Source organism: Ciconia boyciana, chromosome 4 (assembly GCF_034638445.1).
Source record: "Ciconia boyciana chromosome 4, ASM3463844v1, whole genome shotgun sequence".
In the NCBI taxonomy this organism is placed as follows: Eukaryota; Metazoa; Chordata; class Aves; order Ciconiiformes; family Ciconiidae; genus Ciconia; species Ciconia boyciana.
In genome coordinates this window covers 86,823,233-86,842,568 of record NC_132937.1, presented here as the reverse complement: position 1 = coordinate 86,842,568, position 19,336 = coordinate 86,823,233, and the positions used below count along the sequence as shown (strand labels likewise).

The following is a 19,336-nucleotide window of genomic DNA, read 5'->3' as shown; positions in this document are numbered from 1 at the left end:
GTCGAGACAAAGACAGTTTAATAAGTGAAAGGGGGGAGGGGCGGGGGGAAGGAAACGAAAGCAGATGATGCAAAGACAAGCAGTCATCACCTCCCACCAGCACACCAAAGCGCAGCCAGTCCCTGGGCAATGGCTACTTTGGAAAAATTCCCCCCACCCCCCAACCCCCCGCCTCCCAGTTTTAATGCTGAACATTATGTTATATGGCATGGAATATCTCTTTGTTCAATTTGGGTCGGCTGTCCTGGCTGTGTCCCTTCCCAGTGTCTTGCCCACCCCAGCTTACTTGCTGAGGGGCAGAGTGAGAAACAGAAAAGACCTTGACACTGTGTAAGCACTGCTCAGCAATAGCTAAAACATTGCTGTGTTACCCACGCTGGTTTGGTCACAAATCTAAAACATGGCACTATATGGGCTGCTGTAAAGAAAAGTTATCTCCATGCTAGCCAGACACAGTACACAGACTAACCCCAAATTCAGGGAACCTGATAAGGTCTCTTACAGTTATTTAAGACTTTGTAACTAAGCTCCCTGTTCTGATAACAGCCTCAGATGATTTCTGGTGCATGTGGTGGTGTTTTTTTTTTTTTTTCTTTGATATATTTTCTATTCTGCATTTAAATCACAAAGAAGCAGGCGAGGAAAATATTAAGTAAGTCTTCTGGAAGCATCTTAGTCATTTGGGAAGGCAAGGGAGTTGGAGCATCACTGAACATCCATTTGTTCCTTAGTCACTTAGCTACTTTCAAAGTGTTGCCTTATCAAAAAGTAGTGCAAATGCTCTCTTAGATTGAAGATGCTGAAAGTTGAATCTGAGTGAGTTAAATATGGCCAGAGAGGCCATTGTGGAAAAAAGCACTATGAAGTATGTTCTAATACTAGTAGTCTGCAAAATACTTGTTACAGAAATAAATACAAATAATTCCTTTTTTGCTAGGAGTGGCAAACTGCAGTGTTTGAATTATTCACTAAATAAGTAGGTATGAAGTGAAGGTATTTGCAATCATCCCACACATGGCAGCAAAAACTTCAGTTGAGCTTTTTATCTTCCTGTGATATGGTGATAGGAGCCCTATTGAAATAGATATCATACAAATACAGAAGACATTGTGTTTTTTAAACAGCAGTTGCTAGTTGTTCACAAAGATGCTTGTCAAGTTCTGAGTACCACATGTGATAGAAGCAGGACATTGTGTTTTTCCAGCTCTACTACTGTAGCAATATTGATTGATTGAGACTTTCTATCAAGGGTGAAAGAATTCTTGCTGGCTTGGAACACAAATGTAACCAAGTTCACTTTATTTAAAACCATGACATCTTTGGGATAAGAGATGTCTCTCTTATTCTATATTTGGTTCCACCTTACACATGAAACCATCGTTCAGGTGGTGTAGCAACACCAATAGCTGCTTGCAAGAGTGTGTTTGTAAACTTAGCTTCATTTTTCTCCAGAATTTGAAAAGTATGGCTAGGCATAGTCCATACCATATGTGCGCAAAGCGCACACCCTTTAATTCAGCATTTCTTGCTAGTGGTGGTAATGCTGAACTTGCTTCATGCCTCTCTATGGTGGCCCATCAGTCATGTCGACTAACTTGACTGTTTAGAAATGATTCAACAACTAGTGAAAGGAGTCACATGATTGGATCCATCACAGAATTATCTTTTAAATTAACGTAGGTATATCATTGTGCGTAAAATAAATTGGAAATTATTTTTCAGAACCATTATTAGATAAAGTGGGAAAAAGGATAGGAGTAGTGGTTTGGCATACATAAGCAACTATTACAGGCAATTTGTTCTAGCTCAGTATTTAAGCTAAACAAAAGGTAGAAGGACGTTTGAAAGTGGAAGATAAACATGAGAAGGACTTTCTACGGGCAAAAAGTTATAAAACTGCTGCCTAATGCTAAATTGCTAGTAAACATTGGGGTTTTTTTAGATTGCATACAACTATGACATCTTGATACTTTACCTTATTAAATTAGCAAAATGAAGTATCACTTGAATTGTATTCCTCTAATACTGAAGGTCTGCTTACACAAAGGTTCCCACCTGCACAGGCCCAAGCCCTGTTGAAACTTAATAGACATAAGAAAGATATTTCTGTCTTAACAAGTAGCTTTTCTGTTAGTATTCTTTAGAACAGTCTATACTCTTGACTGTAATAATCTTTCCTTCCTTCAAAATAACTTTTAAGTTTTTGTTTGGTGACCAATGGTCATGGCCTGCATACATTTCACTCACAGCACACCATGTTCAATGCCATGTCAGTCATTCTGTGTTTATGCCTTGGATGTTTAAGTCATTAAATAAAACTTTTAAATCTGTTACTGTAAAAGCCAAGGATCCGTAGAGTAAGTTACTTAGATCTACCTAATATCCTATCTAATGGCTGAGGAACAAGGATGAAAGTATGAAATGGAAAGAAATTAAAAAGCCCAACCTTGCAGAAACTGAAGCAAGGTGAGGAGTGCCTCTTAGCAGAAGGCTAAGCCCTCTGAATGTCTGCCTTCTCTCACCTTTCACACCTTAAATTGAGTAATCATCAGTCAGTTGTACTTCATGGGTTTATGTTTGACACATTACTATCTCTCTGAATAGTTGGGTTGTATACTCCTGTTGCGTACAGGTGTTGGTGGCATTGAAGCAGAAGCAGTGATGTTGGGCCAGCCGATCAGCATGGTGCTTCCTGAGGTGGTTGGCTATAAGCTGCTAGGAAACCCTCAGCCACTGGTAACATCCACTGACATTGTGCTCACCATTACCAAGGTAATGAACATGTCTGCTGTTTTGCCTTTACTGCTGGAAGCTATGCATGTTCTGTAGGACAGAGCCACTGTACTGCATGCTTAGGAGCCCTGTGTGTGCTTCCATGTAGTAATTTGGGACTTTTTTTTTAAGCTTTATCGCTCTGTGCAGGTTAGAATCAGCTGCCCAAGGACAACTGCAAATTTCCTAGGCAAATCTGTTTCCCAGGAGCCAGACAAAATAGAACAGAGAGCTGATACCTCACAGCCTGTTCAAATCCTCATGTGCAGACCTGTGAAAGGATCTGCTTGTAAAAGGATCTTATTTCTCTACTGCCTCAAAAGAAACACGATAACTTTCTTTATTGAAGCCCCCACTTAAAATAAGGCAATGTAAAACCTGAAAACAGACAGTAAGCGCTGCAGTCTGATTTCTTTGATCTGCATGTGTTTGGCTCACATGTCATATGTTCATAATAAGTTTATTCACTCTGTGGATTGTGACTGAATTAAAAGAGTATTACTGGGTCAGCATTAATGTTGTTGGACGTCAGAAATCTGGTACACGTGTTCATCATGGGATGCTGTCTCTAGAGAGAACCTCCAAATGGGGAAAGCCAATGCTTTTTTATGAGTTCATCCAGATGTTTTGTGTGTTCAGTCATTTACAGTTTGATTCATATACTTGTGCAGTTGGTTCTTCCTGTTGCCCCATCTTCCTGAGTTTGCTGGCTAAAGACCCCACACTGTTCTCCTCTCCTTAGAACGTCATTTTGCGAAAAATACAGTTGTTCTAAGACAGACTGTAGTTTAAATGAGAGGAGGAGCAAGTTTAGAAGGAATACATCTCTGTGTTGTACCTTATTATTGAAACTTTACATCTCTGTGTCCTCGTCTTCATGATTTAGTTTACCAAAGATTCCTCGTTTCAAATGGCTATAGAAACCTTTGAAAAAGGTTTCTCTGAAGTCGAAAGCTGGATTTCATAACATTACATGTTCAGGTCGTTTGACACAGCAATGACACCGGCACTGTATTTTTAAAACAGCACCTTCGCCAAGTTGGAGTCGTGGGTAAATTCGTGGAGTTTTTTGGTCCTGGTGTAGCCCAGCTGTCAATTGCTGACCGAGCCACCATTGCCAATATGTGTCCAGAGTATGGAGCAACAGCTGCCTATTTCCCAGTGGATGATATTAGCATTGGGTACCTGATACAAACTGGTGAGTGTAAGAAGAGACCACGAGTTAAAGGTGTAATTGAAAGCAAGGACTCCAAGTCTATATGGTGTAGTTGGCACTGGGGTTGAATCAGGTGGAGCCTTCTGAGCTTGAGTGCTTTTTTTATCCATACTTGCTTATTCAGACTGTTTCTTGCTCTTAGGGTCCATGTTTAGGAAGAGATGAGTTTTAGACTGTTTCGCAACTAACTGCCTGCTTAGCCCTGCCCAAATGTAGCTTGTCCAGATGACAGAAGCAGGAACCTAAGTTTTTGTTCTGCAAAAGCCACTAAGTCTGCTCAATCGCTTTGTTTCTAGTGAGTCTCTAATATTTGTGCTGAAAGGGTCTTGTAGTGCACTGTACAGTGTGAGCAGTGAAATAGCCTGTTATGCATTTTTTTTCTTTTTCTGTCACATAGTAGTTCCTCAGTTTCATTTCCATTTTGTTTTTGCTCTATCTGGCTTTCACCTTAGGCCGTGATAAAGAGAAAGTTATGTGCACAAAAAAGTATCTTGAGGCTGTGGGAATGCTAAGAGATTTCAAGAACTCCTCTCAGGATCCGGACTTCACACAGGTTAGAAGCTACTCTGTCTTCTGGCTCTGTGCTTAATGCTGTGCCCTATTTTAATGTGACAATTGTCTGTTTTTCACAGAAACTAAGAAATAGTAAAGGGGCTCCTTATCCTTTGGCTTGGTCTGCACAGCTGTCTTAACTTAGGGCCCAGGGGGATGAGTCAGCTGGCTCTCCAGGTGTGAAAACTTGGGCATAGGTATAGATTGGCTCTCAATTGAGCTCTAGCTGGTGCAGATTCTGCAATTTGATCCATGTACTTTTGAGAAGTCCAGACCAGACTCAAACACAGGTATGAAGATAGTGTGGATGTTGCCTGTGTAAGCCTTGTCCCAGTTTTACCTTCTTCTGTTCAGCAACTTATTTTACTGTGTGGATCAGGGCACTTAGAAACTCTGCATGGTAACCACAGACCACACAAGCTGTCTTCTGTGCAAGAAAATCAAGATCTTACTCTGTGTCCAGGAAACTCAAGAATATTCCTGATTTTCTCTACAGTAAGAATTTATCTTGTAACTACATTCAGTTTTGCATGGTTATACAAAAACCTTAGTAAATATGGAAAGATGCAGCACACTATAAAAACAAAGTTGAAACATGGGTGAGGAATAAGAAAATATTATTATCTCTGTTTCATAATAGACTGAATGTTTTCCCCAAGGCCAAGATGAATAGTCTGCTTTGGTTTATGCCAGTACCAGGATTTCTTCACATCATTGTTTTCTGAAGAGGACCCTGCCGCTAGCATGTGAAAGGACATAATTTTCAAAATCATCTATATTGTTTAAATGCTTTAGTCACACATTGGTTTTTCAATAACTGGGGTACTTTCAAGAGCTATACCTGGGAGTTGGCAGGGTCTAAAGGTAGAACTGTTCCTTTTCTGATCTTTCCCTTCTCATATGTCTTTGATAATTTCTGCAAACAAACATAAAGTTGTGCAGACTCAAGTCTTGGTTCAACAGTAGAGGTAAGCATACCTGTGGCTTAGCTGGCTTCAACTTGTCATACAGTGCTGAACCGCTCTCTGTTCCTCTTACTGAATAGGTAGTTGAGTTGGATCTCCATACTGTCGTGCCTTGCTGCAGTGGACCAAAAAGACCTCAGGACAAAGTTGCTGTGTCAGATATGAAGAAGGACTTTGAGACTTGTCTGGGAGCCAAGGTATGGACTAGGAACATTTGGGCATACAAACTAATGCATACTTCTAAAAGCTGTCTAGTGTTCAGGAACTACATTCTGGGGTTAACTTGTGTGTTGGTTTGCCTGTTGAAAAGTAAATGAGGATGTTTGAATGCAGTTTAGAAGATGACATCAACAATGGGTAGTTTAAAATTGGGGTGATGTTTGTCTTACATGAAGGTGTCCATGTCCTATTGAAGTAGTAGTTCTTTCTGCTTTTAGATCAGTCTTAGGCCTAACATGGTTTTGACATACACTAGGGATATCTGAACTAGCTACAATGGGTGTTGGTCCATTCCACTAACAAGCAGCTACTGCACTGAACTCTTTGCTAACTACCCAGCTCTTCAGCTTCCCAAGCAGATTATGCCCTGAGCTCCACAGTGTAGTTTTGCATTCAGTACTGAATCTATCCAGCAGATCAGAACTGCATGTGTCTCCGCAACTCTCTGATGTTGGTGGTCAAGACAGGAAAAAAAAGACTTTTCTCTACATCATCCAGTCAAAAATGGTCATTGAAAGAAGAGCAAGGTTTTAATTTGAATTAATATGCCCAGCCACTTAAGTTTCCAAAATCAGTTTGAATCCTTACCTGATACAGTAACCGCCCTTGTTAAAGGCAGTACAGAATGCTAGTGATGTAAATCAAGAAACTTAAACTACAGCAGTTCCCAATAATTCTTGTTTCATTACATGTTCCAAAATCCATTAAATGACCTTGTGCTTTCAGATCTCTAAGTATAATTTTTCATGCTGTGAACAGTGCCTTCTTGCTCTTTGGTTATTTTCAACTGTCAGGCTTTTGCCTCTCAAGTCAGCTCTTAGTATAAGTTTGAGCTGTTTGATATTCATGGCTTAAAAATCTTATGTGTTACAGCTAAATCTCAGGACTAGATTGTGTAACAAGACTATATGTGGTCAGGAATCTGGAGCATATGGGAGCAAGAAGCATCTGAGCAATCTGAAGAAGGATATATTCACGCAGGCAGAAAACACAAATACGTTTTCCTGCAAAGGCTGCCTCTTTTACCAGTAAACAGAGAATAGGATAGACCCCAGAAAAATAACTTTTGTCCACCACTTTGACCAGAGATGCAAGCCTTCACCACCAGACCTAAAAGTGCAAGCATGGATGTGACTGACAGACGCTTCTCATTCATGAAATTCCCAGCCCATACTAATTTCTAGTCAAAATAGTTATATTAACTACATCGTTTTGATTCTTACTTTCTCCTCTTACAGCAAGGATTCAAGGGATTCCAAATTGCCCCAGACCGACACAACAGCATAGTCAAATTTAATTTTGAGGGCTGTGACTTCGAGCTTGCTCATGGTTCAGTAGTGATTGCTGCCATTACAAGCTGCACAAACACCAGTAACCCTTCAGTTATGTTGGGAGCAGGTAAGTTTATTTGCTTTATGTGCAGTAGTTTCTCTGTGGCTCTGGCTGTGTGTCCTAAAGACAAATACAACACTGTTGTAATTCTACATGCACAGTGCTGTTTTTGTCATTTGGAGCACTAAAACTGAGCTTAGTCCCTCAGGGTAGCAGAATGAATTCTGGAAATGGTAGCTAGAAACATGGGTTGAAGAAAATGTATTTTACCTGCACTGTCTTCTCTACAGGGCAAGCTGGAACTGAATTAACCTGAACTGATTACTGTGCACATCTGACACTTGTTCAAATGCACAGAAGCTGTTATATAGAGCTGAGAAGAGGCTATTGAAAGTCAGAGCCACAAGAAGAGGGACAGTGAAGAATGGTTTATGTGTTTAAGTCTGAAGATGCTGTGATCTGGCAGCAGAGTTCAAAACACACACTTAGCTAGAGTTGTAGTGAGTTGTTACAGCAAGAGTCTGAGGGCCTGTAGGGGGTGAGTAGAGGAGGAAAACTGTGTTCTCAGGGATTGCCATCTTTCAGAGCCTTGTCATTTACATCTTAACTGCATCCAAGAAATGGTCGTAGGTGGGCTTTGTATCCCCGACTTTCTTGCCTATCACCGTTCAAATACTACAAACCAGTTAGTCTGAGTTGGTTGCATTAAATTTCAGGTCAGGAGGTTGTTCATTTTTAATCTGGGTATTCTAGGCAGAAAATGTCTCATTCCAAATGCGTGCCTCCGGCAACAAAATATGAATGAAAAGCATCAGCTCAAAGGGTTCAGTGTATATTAGTCCAGTTCAGCGCTCTTTCCCAGGTGCTTGGCTACGTGCTCATGTATTTCTTTCTCTCCTCTGCAAACATGTACGTAGACATCATCTGTCACTGTAAGATCATCAATGTTTTAGGGCTTCCTAGTCTGTCAGACTGTTTGTAGGATGCAGGCTTATTTTCTACGAAGGTTGGAAGGGATGTGCAATGGGCAATGCATGGGCCCTTGACCAGAGAGGATTACTTACTGGTAATTAAATTCAATTCAATTAAAAATTCTAGTTTTTTAATTAAGTCACATAGTTTGTCTCCTTTGTTCCTGTGTGGTGCTGGGAAGATCTTGGCTTGCAGACAGCCTCTGACGACAATCGCTTTGTGTTTAGTTTGTCGATGTGATATTTGTCACCTGTTCTTGGGTTAGCATCTTTCTTTGGGTACTCTACAGTACTGGCAGCTCACCCCCTTCCCAGCCACAAAAGGTCTTTTAATTCCTAGCAACAGGGACAAAGTCCATTATAAACCAGGATGTGGGGTGGAAGGGGAAGCGGAGGAGAGACCTCCTCTATTTCTTACCCCTTTGAGAGGAACAGAATTGAACAAAGTCTCCCAATACACTTGCCCTTGACAGGATGGCCAGATCAGCATACTTCTTTCCTCAGGTCCATCCTGATCATCATCACAGAAATAGAGCTGTATTTCTTTCTTCCAAGGATCAAGAAGTAGGTTTCCTCCAGGCAGAATATCTTTGCTCTGTCCTATTCCCTTTGTTCTACGTGGGTGTATCCCTCAGTTGTGCCACCTGCTTAGGATATAGTTTCCTTGTGTTTGGCTCCTAGGCTAATGGCATGCATTTTTAACTCTCTCTGTGCCAGTGGGGATGCTGATCTTCCAGCCTGCTTGGCTTAGTAGCTCTATGGGTTTAAACTGTAGAATGCTCTGCAGATACAAGTAAAGTTGGTACTTCAAACACGTTCACTACTACCTAATGCACAGCAGCCTGAAGAACGTAGTCCTAAGGATCTCAGCATATACACTCAGATCTAGTGGGTATTCTTACCTTTGCTGCCTTTCCGTACAGCAGTGCTTATGCTTTGACCTCAACAAGGAGGGAAAAAGTAATTCTGTCAGTCTCCGGTAACTGTTTGTACACTACAGTGTTGGGAACCTCCAAGATACCCACAAGAAACATGATAATTTGGCTTTCAGAGTAGGGTTTGAAGTGAAAGTAAATAAAACATACAGTGCTCCCACAATAAGTAACCAAGCTAAAAGAAATCCAAATATGAATAGTTGTTTCAAACTACCACTGTATATATCCTGTGCACCAAATGGTGCGCAGGGACTGCGTGCCTGTGGGGACAGTGAGTGTATGCTGTAGTAGCCTTGACAGCCTAATCTGACTTTACAAAGGTGTTGGATTAAGGTTGCTCAAAGCAACTTAAGTTCTGGCATTTCCTTGCCAGTTTTTGGAATTTGACTTTGCATTATTTTCAGAACTGGTATTGGCAAGAAAACAGAAGCTAACACTTTCAAACAGGCTGTCGGGCTCTTGGATCCTACGATGATAATTTGTTCAGGGTCACCTTTTCAAAAGTACTCAAGAGCTCCAGTTTCCACAGCTTCCTCTGGCAGCTAAGGAGCCTCAGCAATTTCAGGAATAGGACTGCTTTTTTAAAGTCACATATCTACCTTCAGGCCTCCAAATCTATCAGTGTAGGCCTTCTCACACAACACTTAAAAGTAGAGGTTTCCAGGTCATGTCTGACAGAGCTGTTGAACAGCTGGCAAAAACAAACCTGTTTGACACCTTCCTGTTGGAGATCATGTTGGGTCAAAGCAGAGCTGGTGTATATTTTCCTATCTAAGTGGATGTGTGAGAGAGACAATGAGACATGGGAATGTGAAGTTTTGCATAGTTTGCATAGCTGCTGCTTCTTTTACATCCATCCTGGGAAAGGGCTGGAGGGGCCTTGTTTTCTGAACATTCATCTATGTATGGATAATTCGTTTAAAAGGAAGAAATTCAGGATAAATATGTTTCTGGTAAGACATACGCTCCACTAAAACATCTCTGTGTTACAAATCCAGGAGTGGTGAAAGCACTCCTGCAACAAGCTGTAGGTTGTGAGATAGCGTGTTTGTGACAAGGGCCTGAGTTGGTGGTCTCATAGCCATCTGCTTCTGAGGGCAGCAAGTCATATGTTGGCAGTTATTTCAGCACTGGGTCACTAGACCACCATAAGTGGGAAGTTAACAATTCTTCATTGCATTTTTTGTGAGACATTTGTCTTACAAATAGCGTTCATTTAACCATCTGAGTTTTGAATGGCTACGTGCTGCCCCAGTGTGAGTGCATCTTGTTGAATGCAACTTTCCAGCAACTTTCCAGTGGAGCAGGAATTGCAGACTGGATCTACAGTTCAACAGAGCACTTGAGCTCTATCTGGTTGTTCTGGGATTAGTGCTGTTGGATCACTGTACCATTTCATTGCTGGAAAACGGAGCCTTTTCTGTTTTCCAGTTATTTAATGATACTTCTGTTAGCCTGTTGATCCACCAAACTGTCCACCTTTCAGGAAAAACTGCAACTATCCTTTGCATTTTTCAGGATTGCTTGCTAAGAAAGCTGTTGAAGCTGGTTTGACAGTGAAGCCATACATTAAAACTAGCCTGTCCCCAGGAAGCGGGGTTGTCACTTACTATCTGAGGGAGAGTGGAGTTATGAGTTACCTTTCCCAACTAGGGTAAGAGTGCTTTTCTTACTGTTGTCCTATGGTTGCTTAATGAAAAGCATTGACAACAAGCGATGCAATAGAATAACTATTTCTCTGTACAGCTTAAGATATGGCAGGTACCCTGCGTCATGATCCTGCATGAGTTAAAGCATTGCTGTTGTGCTGGCTGACCTTGTGCCAACGACCCATTGCCTGCTGTAGCTTCTTGAAGACTCATGTTCTTAAGCACGAAAATGGGTTATTTTTCAAGAGTAATGGTTTTAAAATAGCATAAATGACCCTATATTGCTCTTCATCTTGCTAGATAACACATTTCCCAGATCTTCGTTCTGTGTGCATGGACAGTCACTACAATGATAAAAATTGAGCATTCTCAAAATGCTGTTTTCAGCAGCAATTCATTTGTTAAAACAGTACGTCTTCTGAAAGTAACCCTAGCCAACTGCAAAGGGGTTAAATATTTTGCTCCAAAATAGCTTTTTGCTCACTGATGATTTTTGTGCTCTGTCTAGGTTTGATGTGGTGGGCTATGGCTGTATGACATGTATTGGCAATAGTGGACCCCTACCAGAGTCTGTTGTTGAGGCCATTACACAGGTATGCAGCTTTTCCTGTGCAGCTTATTTAGGTAAGCTGTTCTCTGTTGTGTGCTGTTCTGAGCTGAGCTGTGTTATACTGTGCACTTGACACTTCTCAGCTGTGTGCGAAGTAAATTCAGCCTATATTTTCTCTTTTCTGTGGGAAGTGCTTTGGGATTGTTTGGAAGGAGACAGTTCTGTGACTGTCCAGTCACATGTGTTGCAGCACAGTGCAGTTCTCCAGACCTGCTGGGTGTGTGGAGTCTGCAAGCACCTCAGCTACCTTTGTCTCAAACTCTCTCTTGCAGGGAGACCTTGTAGCAGTCGGTGTGTTGTCTGGCAATAGGAATTTTGAAGGCCGTGTCCATCCCAACACCCGTGCTAACTACCTAGCCTCCCCGCCACTGGTAATAGCCTATGCAATTGCAGGGACTATCCGGATCGACTTTGAGAAAGAGCCTTTAGGTAAGACAGTGTTAGGATGCTTCTTTTCACAGCTTATAAACTAAACTGGTTGGAATGAAGCTCTTGAGAAACATTTGTCATAGGGAGGTGCTTCAAAAGTACCTCTGGGACACAAAGCATGCAATTGTTAAGAAACAGAGCAACAAGGAGCCTGTATGATGGAGAAAGGAGAAAGCCAAGCCTGACCAGTATTCAAATTCCACAGGGGCATCTTTTTGGTTATATCTGGGTAGCAGTCTCTCATGAGCAACCTGACCTAGTAGACTTTCTTTGAGCAGGTAGTTCAGCTAGACAACCCTCAAAGATCCTTTCCAACCTAAATTATTCTATAAATTATTCTGGAAGGCCATTGGAAATCAAAGGCAGCATATGTACAGGCATCATGAAGTCTATGAGGCCCTCTTCTGTCAGACCCTTGTAGGCGAAATAAAATGTGTCTCATGAGTGTTGACAAGATTCAAAGGAACACAACAGCTAAAGGACACCATGATAAACTTTTTCTTTCTTTCTCAGTGGAAAATTTATGCAACAAACCTAACAATACCATTTTCTACAGGAATAAATGCTTCGGGGAAGATGATTTTCCTGAAGGATATCTGGCCAACGAGAAATGAAATTCAGGCTGTTGAGCGTCAGTTTGTTATTCCTGGGATGTTCAAGGAGGTCTACCAAAAAATAGAGGTGAATTAATCCCCTGGGCAGTAGTTTGATATATTGTGCTATTCTAAAGATGTTAAATAAGCTGGTCTTGATAATGAAATGAACCTTTTCCTTCTATTGCTGTTGCTTCTGTTCTGACAAGTATTCAAATTAGATTTATTTTTTTTATAAATGGCTCCTAGTTAGTTAATCGGTTCTTACAGACAGTCATGTCCTGAAAATTGCTCCTTAATGATTTTTTTAATGTTACATATAGATGATGTGTTTTAAACAGTCATCTGAGGCCAATATGAGAAAGTGAGATATTCCAGCTTCACAGATGGTTTTTTTCAGCTGACATAAAATTCATTTGCATTACTCAATAGCATTCACATCAGAAAAAAACTTGTACTTGGTAATGTCTTCCTGTAAGCCTTTCTCAGGTATTGAAACAAAATATTCTTAAGGTTTACATGCTAGGAAAGCTTCTTAAGATTACACTTGAGAATTATAAAGTGTTATCTGTGTACATAATACAGGTTCTTGTCAGAAAACTGCATGAGCAGCTCTTCTTTTGTAATGAAGTGAGGGTTTTCCTAACTCTTTTAATAGATAAAATCATTAAAAAAAAAAACAACAAAGCACAAACATAATATATATTGTCATAAGAATTTCCCAAAGTGCTTTAAGAAATACACAAGGCTTTTGCTGAAGTCAAATTTGTAATTTTATCTGGATTCTGAAGTAATTCTGTTGCTTCTGAAACGTAGAAATCAATGGGATGTTTTTGTGTGTTTTTTAGACAGTAAACAAATCTTGGAATGCCTTATATGCTCCTTCAGATAAGCTATATACTTGGAATCCCAAGTCAACTTACATCAAGTCTCCACCTTTTTTTGATGGTCTGGTATGTATGTGCTTTCCCTTTTGTTTATCAAGCCAAAGTGTGTAGTGACCTTGACTAATGTTAAAGGTGAAGCAAAGCCACTTCAAGGGGCCTGGGAGCATCCATCATAGCCTATTGAGGCCTTGGTTCTCAAATGTTAGACTTACACTATTGTATTCATTTTAATACAAAGGCATGAGTCAATCTGAAAATCGTAAGGATTCCCAGTCACTTCAAGGCTTTTGAAAAGTCTCCTTTTCCCTTTAAGCTGGAATACTTTTAAATAGTCACAAAGCAAGTGAGGGGAAAAGACAGGAAATGAAACCCACAATTCTGCCTGCCTGCATTTTGCACCAAATAGTTCAGTGTTCAGATTGCTATTTCAGTACCATTTAAAAGCAAATGCAGATTTCAGTGCATGCAGATGTCTAGGAATCCTGGCTTTTTGTCTGTGTTCATGTATGTACCACAGGAAACCTTAGCTCATTTTTTTGCCTTATCTGTTTTCTTCATGCATGAACTTGCTGATAGCCAGCCAGGACATCATATTTTGTTCAAGAACATAAACATTTTTAATAGAGTTGGGTTTTTTCTTTCTTCTAAATTCTATAAAAAGGGAGACTTTATTTTGCAGTTTGCACTTTTGAGAAAGGTAAGGAAATTCTGTGTCATATTTTAATGATTTTATTTGTATTTATGACGGTTTAGACTTTGGCTCCTCAGACCCCGAAAACAATAGAAGATGCTTATGTCCTGTTGAGTTTTGGGGATTCTGTGACAACTGACCACATATCTCCAGCTGGGAATATAGCAAGAAATAGTCCTGCAGCCCGTTATTTGACCAGCAGAGGGTAAGCACTACTTCTTGTTCTTGTTATAAATTGGGAAGAGGAAGCAAGCCACAACTACTGTACCATGCTACAGGCACACCTATCTGCTGTCTGTTCACATACATTTGTATACCTTGATGGGTGCCTGGAGAATGTATAAAAGAAGAAAGAAAAACATTTCTTTCTCTGCTGTTTCAGCAGCTCTCACCGAGTGTAAGAACTTGCATAGAGTGCACACGTCTATTATGCTGGAGAGCTGAAGACCTTTGTATGGAGAGAGAGGAAGAAGATAACTTTCAGGCTAGTTTTTGCAGTAAATCTATTTAAAAAGAAGGGAATCAGGATTTGTCTCCTTATTGAAGCAAAATGATCATGGTCCTTAATGCCAAAAATTGGTTTTATACTCACTTCTTCTAGCATGTGCAACTATTTCACAGATCTAGGCTGTCAGGAACTACAGAAGATCCAGAAGTTTAGGTTTCAGCATAGCTGCGAAAACTGGCAAAACTATTGTGGTTGGAGTCCAAACTGCTGTAAAATGTTGGTCTTTTTCTATGGCCAGCCTGTCAGTTTAGTACTCTGGGTTCAACTTGAGGCAAGACTAGGACTTGCTGAGTTGCCCTATTCAGTCTTCACAGATAATATAATACTTCTGTTCTCTGGTTTAGCACTTCTTACAATTTCAGTGGTGTTTTGAGGAACAGCACTGACATTACAAAAAAAAAAAAAAAATTTTTTTTACTAGACCTAATAATTCTGGAGAGGACATTGATTAAAACAGTGTGATCTACTGAAAACTAGGACTGTTTGGCCCTCAGCTATCAGTCACTTTGAAATCTAAATAGTCCTACACACATTACAAAACAGATGTTGTATGTCATAAGTGCTGTTTGGATGTAGCCCAATGCAAACAGTCTGATTTTCTGTCGCATTCCAGCACATTTTTTGTTTACTGGTTAGGCCGGAGTGTCCCCTCATTCCCATCTCTCTGTTTGCAAATGAACCTTTTCTTCTGTAGTTCTAACTTGCAGGGGCTCTCCCTGCCTTTTAGATGTTTAGCACAGTGGTGTCTCTACCTTTGTTCTAGATGCTATGGTAATATAAATAACAAGGGGGATTTTCAGTAGCCAGCTATTAAGAAAATAATTGTATTGTGTCTTCTGACCTAACATGAACTACATCCTTGCATCACTGTCAGATACTGTTTTCTAGGGCAAGGAATAAGAATACTATGGAAGCTGCTTTCTGTGACCAAGCTGTAGGCAGACTTCTATTTTTTAAAATTTTTTTTTCCTTAAAAAAATCTTACAGGTAGAAGTATTAGCTAACTGGATGCTACTGCCATGATGGGAACTATGTACATACCTGCCTCAGAAACACCAGTTCATTACTTTCTTTTTTTCCTTTGTTTTCTTTTCCCTTAATAGCTTGACTCCTCGAGAGTTCAATTCTTATGGCTCCCGCAGAGGGAACGATGCTGTCATGGCCAGAGGAACATTTGCAAATATTCGCTTGGTGAACAAATTTGTTGATAAACAAGGACCTCAGACTGTCCATTTCCCTTCTGGGGAAACTGTAAGTACACATACTGCTGTAAACTGAGGCTTATTGACAGTAAAGTAGGTTAGTACTGGCTTTCCTTCTTACAGCTTAGGTCATTTACTTAAGTGCCTTTTAAGTAAGACTGTGATGAGGGGACAGGAGCTGTATTGACCTAGGGAAGCAGGTCGCACATACCTATGTAATGTGGTGCTATCAGGCATGTCAGTGGAGAGTATAACCATTGTAGAAGCAGTAGTGGAAGGTGCAGGTTTGCGTTGGGAGTGAGATCAGGCTAGAAGCCCCAAAGCTTCTATGGTTAATAGAAGCTTATATGGTTAATAACCTTAAAGTGTTGCTTGGTGGAAAGTGTGGGCTTCAGCTATTTATGTGGGGACACTTTTTTCCTTGTTTCCCTGGAACTGCACTTCCAGCCCCAAAAAGCTTATAAAGTATTTGTCATTTTCATTCCAGCTGGACGTGTTTGATGCTGCAGAAAGATACAAGCAGGCTGGCCATCCTCTGATTGTGCTGGCTGGGAAGGAATATGGTGCAGGAAGTTCCAGAGACTGGGCAGCTAAAGGACCATTCCTCTTGGTGAGTGACTACAGTAAACTAGGAGGAGGACAGCACTTAAAAGTGCATTCATTTGTCGGGAAGACTAGCTTATGACCAACATCCTGGGCAGCTCATTCTCACTTTTGGTAGCAAGAGCTATTTTGAAATCTCAGCTGCCTCCAAGAGCCATGGTAGAATTGCAAAAGCTGTTTAAATATTAATAGAACCTGTTTGGACTGGAAGCCTTGACTGATTGTCAGCTAGAAATCCACAAGGCTACACCAGCAAGGCCGGTTTCTTTACTTCTGCTGTCCATAACCCAGTGAACCTTGGGTCTGCTTCCAGCTGCCTCCTTCAGCTCACTTAGCCGGGAAGATAGAAAGTGTAAGAGAAAAGCAGTATAAGTGAAAATGAAATTTAGCATGGCTTCACCATGCAGATTGCAGGGATGCTTAGCAGTATTGTTATAGGAGCCTAATAGCAATTCATGTACAGGGAAATACCTGTTTCGTTCTTTGTCTGTCCTGTTCTACGCTATTTACTAGACCAAACTCTGATTCAAGCTTTCTTAGTGTGGAATTTGTGAAGGCAATAGTGCGTGTATTATTAAACAAAGTTTTAGGAGAGTTTGTGTTTAAGATTATGTTCATCTAAGTTTTTGGGTTTGGGGTGTTTTTTTTTCCAGTCGTGATTTTTTTTTTGTCTTAACTGTATTAACATGTAAAAATGTAGAGATTACTTAAACTGCATCCTGGAGCTTGTAGGGCAACACTGAATTAGCAAGAATTACAGAAATGACTAGTGGTGCTCTACATAAGACACGTTAAAGTATGCAGGATTCCTGAGAAAGCATATGTAATTTTTTGACAATCAGACTTCTTTTAAAGATGTTTGAAAGTTAACGGATAATCAAGTCATCCTGGACAGTCCGCTGTCAGACAGACCTGCTGACTCTACCAGTAGCTGGTAAATGAAATGGAGGGGACCACAAACGTACCAATTTCCTTCCTGTGAGCACAGAAAGATTATCCTGAACCATGAAGATAACTATATACCTGTTGTGTATTTTCCAGGGTGTCAAGGCTGTGCTTGCTGAAAGCTATGAGAGAATTCATCGAAGCAACCTAGTAGGGATGGGAGTGATTCCACTGCAGTATTTACCTGGAGAGGATGCAGGGACTTTAGGACTCACTGGACGTGAGCGTTACACGATTATCATTCCTGAAAAACTAAAACCGCAGATGAACGTCCAGATTAAGGTATGAGACACCTAAGGGCTGAATTTTCATGAATAGCTGTAATTTCACTCAAAAGTAACTGTTTCTTCAAACAATGTCCTTTCGTATGGCAGTAAGCTTCTCTCACTTGAGGAAGGGAGAGGAATTGAGATGGTGAAGGGGATGAAAACAGTCATTGTAATAGGGATTTGCTATGATGGGATATAAAAGCAGTATGCCCAAACTTTTTATTTAAGACAAAGCAGTCCTGTATTTTGGACTGGTCTTTCAAAGTCCACTATAAATTTTTGTGTCTCACTTACTTTCTATTGTACTTCAAACATTTAACTAATTTATTTAAATGAATTTAAAATTAAAATAATTCATTGACAATTCAACTGACAGAATATTGTACACTGCAGCATTCAAAGTGAAGTCTAAGCATACCTAGCATAAAATCTAGTTAAACTTCAGGCCCTGTATTTGAAAGACTGCTTTTTGTCTAGCTTTGCCTCCAAACCGATGCCTTTTTTTGAAAAATATTAGCATCTACAATAAAAATTTGGTTTATTCTTGATTGGAACATCTGTAAAACTGACTTACTTAACCTAATAGCATCAAAGTCTGCTTTTTTTACTGCAGTTAGCAAAACAATCTACATATTGCATGTTCATGTAATGCAGGTGGTCTCCCTGGATTAGTTTCTAACAAGAGTTGTTTACATGTGCTTCATTAACTGCCCTGAAATGGAGAAAGTATAGGTCCCAAAGAGTTGGTTAGCTTATCAGTCACAGATTAACACCGTGCATTCATGTGGAAGTACCTGACTAGAAAAGTCTTCAGTAAAACACAATGGTTTTATTCACTTCATGCACTTGTCTCTGTGCTTTTCTGAGTCCCAAACTCTAGGCCTCAAAGCAAGCTAATTAAATTAGTATTGCTGTTGTACCTAAGCCAGAATAATGGCTACATAGAAGAACATCAAGAATGAGTATAAGTGCTTGAAAGGATGGTCAGCTTTCATGCCTCTAGGCTTATATCAACAGTAAATCTAAATGAGGCAGCAAATGCAATGCAAGGAGACTCCATACCATGTTTATTATGGTTTGTTTTAAACCATTTTCCTCTTAAGCAGCTGGCTGTAGTCTAGTGTGGAAAGAAATACTGATGTTCAGTGCCTGTTCACTTTAGGTTTCTCTCACAATTTCGTAAGATGGCAAAACTATCCTAATAGTCCTTATTTTACATGATGTTATGTAACATGTGGGAAGTTCTGCTGCTTGAATGACCTTTTTTGACCCCAACAGCTGGATACTGGGAAAACCTTTCATGCCATCATGAGATTTGACACCGACGTGGAGCTCACTTACTTCCACAACGGCGGCATTCTGAACTACATGATCCGTAAAATGGCATCCTAATCAAAAACATTAAGCAAAAATGTCCAGGTACAAGCCTGCTTCTGGTGAGCACAATAAAACTATGGTAATCATAAATTTGAAAGCGTGAACCATAAAGTGAAGAGTTTTTTGGTGGATTGTATTAGAAGGCTTGTTTACAGTGCTGAATTATTCTGTGTATCAGGAAACTGGACATGCTTGCCCAGTTAAAGTAAACGGCATTTATTATTTGTTTTGTATGGTGGTTGGCTTGATTTACCTTAGAATGCAGTGCAAAAGTCATTAAAATACAGCTGGAATCTGTGGAACTGTTAAAGATCCTGTGCTGATTTCATATATTTGGTGCATTTAGTTTGACTCTGAAGTTAAGTTCTATGCTTATATCAGTGGTCCAAAAATTAACCGACAGTATAAAAATAATTTTTATTCCTTTCTGATTACCTGATACTGGCTTGCTTGCTTATTCAGTTGACCAGAATCTGAATCTAATACTGAAATTAATTATTTAGCTGTTTATTAATTTTAAAAAATGTGAACTTTGTTGTTTAAAATCTAAGCCTTTGTGGAAAGGTGGACCTATTGGGGATAATATTTCTAATGGATAAAATTAAATTTAT

At 40.1% G+C, this 19,336-nt stretch overlaps 1 protein-coding gene across 1 annotated transcript in view; it reads left to right on the top strand.

Moving 5' to 3' along the window:
* Positions 1 to 19,303, top strand: part of ACO1 (aconitase 1) — a 38,383-nt gene extending 19,080 nt beyond the window's left edge. Inside the window, exons 7-21 of the mRNA XM_072860531.1 lie at positions 2,633 to 2,772; positions 3,799 to 3,970; positions 4,441 to 4,541; positions 5,586 to 5,702; positions 6,963 to 7,122; positions 10,481 to 10,616; positions 11,120 to 11,204; positions 11,494 to 11,650; positions 12,207 to 12,331; positions 13,092 to 13,196; positions 13,884 to 14,026; positions 15,433 to 15,580; positions 16,019 to 16,141; positions 17,176 to 17,361; positions 18,627 to 19,303. Of these exons, the coding sequence (XP_072716632.1) occupies positions 2,633 to 2,772; positions 3,799 to 3,970; positions 4,441 to 4,541; positions 5,586 to 5,702; positions 6,963 to 7,122; positions 10,481 to 10,616; positions 11,120 to 11,204; positions 11,494 to 11,650; positions 12,207 to 12,331; positions 13,092 to 13,196; positions 13,884 to 14,026; positions 15,433 to 15,580; positions 16,019 to 16,141; positions 17,176 to 17,361; positions 18,627 to 18,740 (2,012 nt within the window). The 3' untranslated portion in view covers positions 18,741 to 19,303. The remainder of the gene's footprint in view (positions 1 to 2,632; positions 2,773 to 3,798; positions 3,971 to 4,440; positions 4,542 to 5,585; positions 5,703 to 6,962; positions 7,123 to 10,480; positions 10,617 to 11,119; positions 11,205 to 11,493; positions 11,651 to 12,206; positions 12,332 to 13,091; positions 13,197 to 13,883; positions 14,027 to 15,432; positions 15,581 to 16,018; positions 16,142 to 17,175; positions 17,362 to 18,626) is intronic.
* Positions 19,304 to 19,336: the final 33 nt, after the last annotated feature.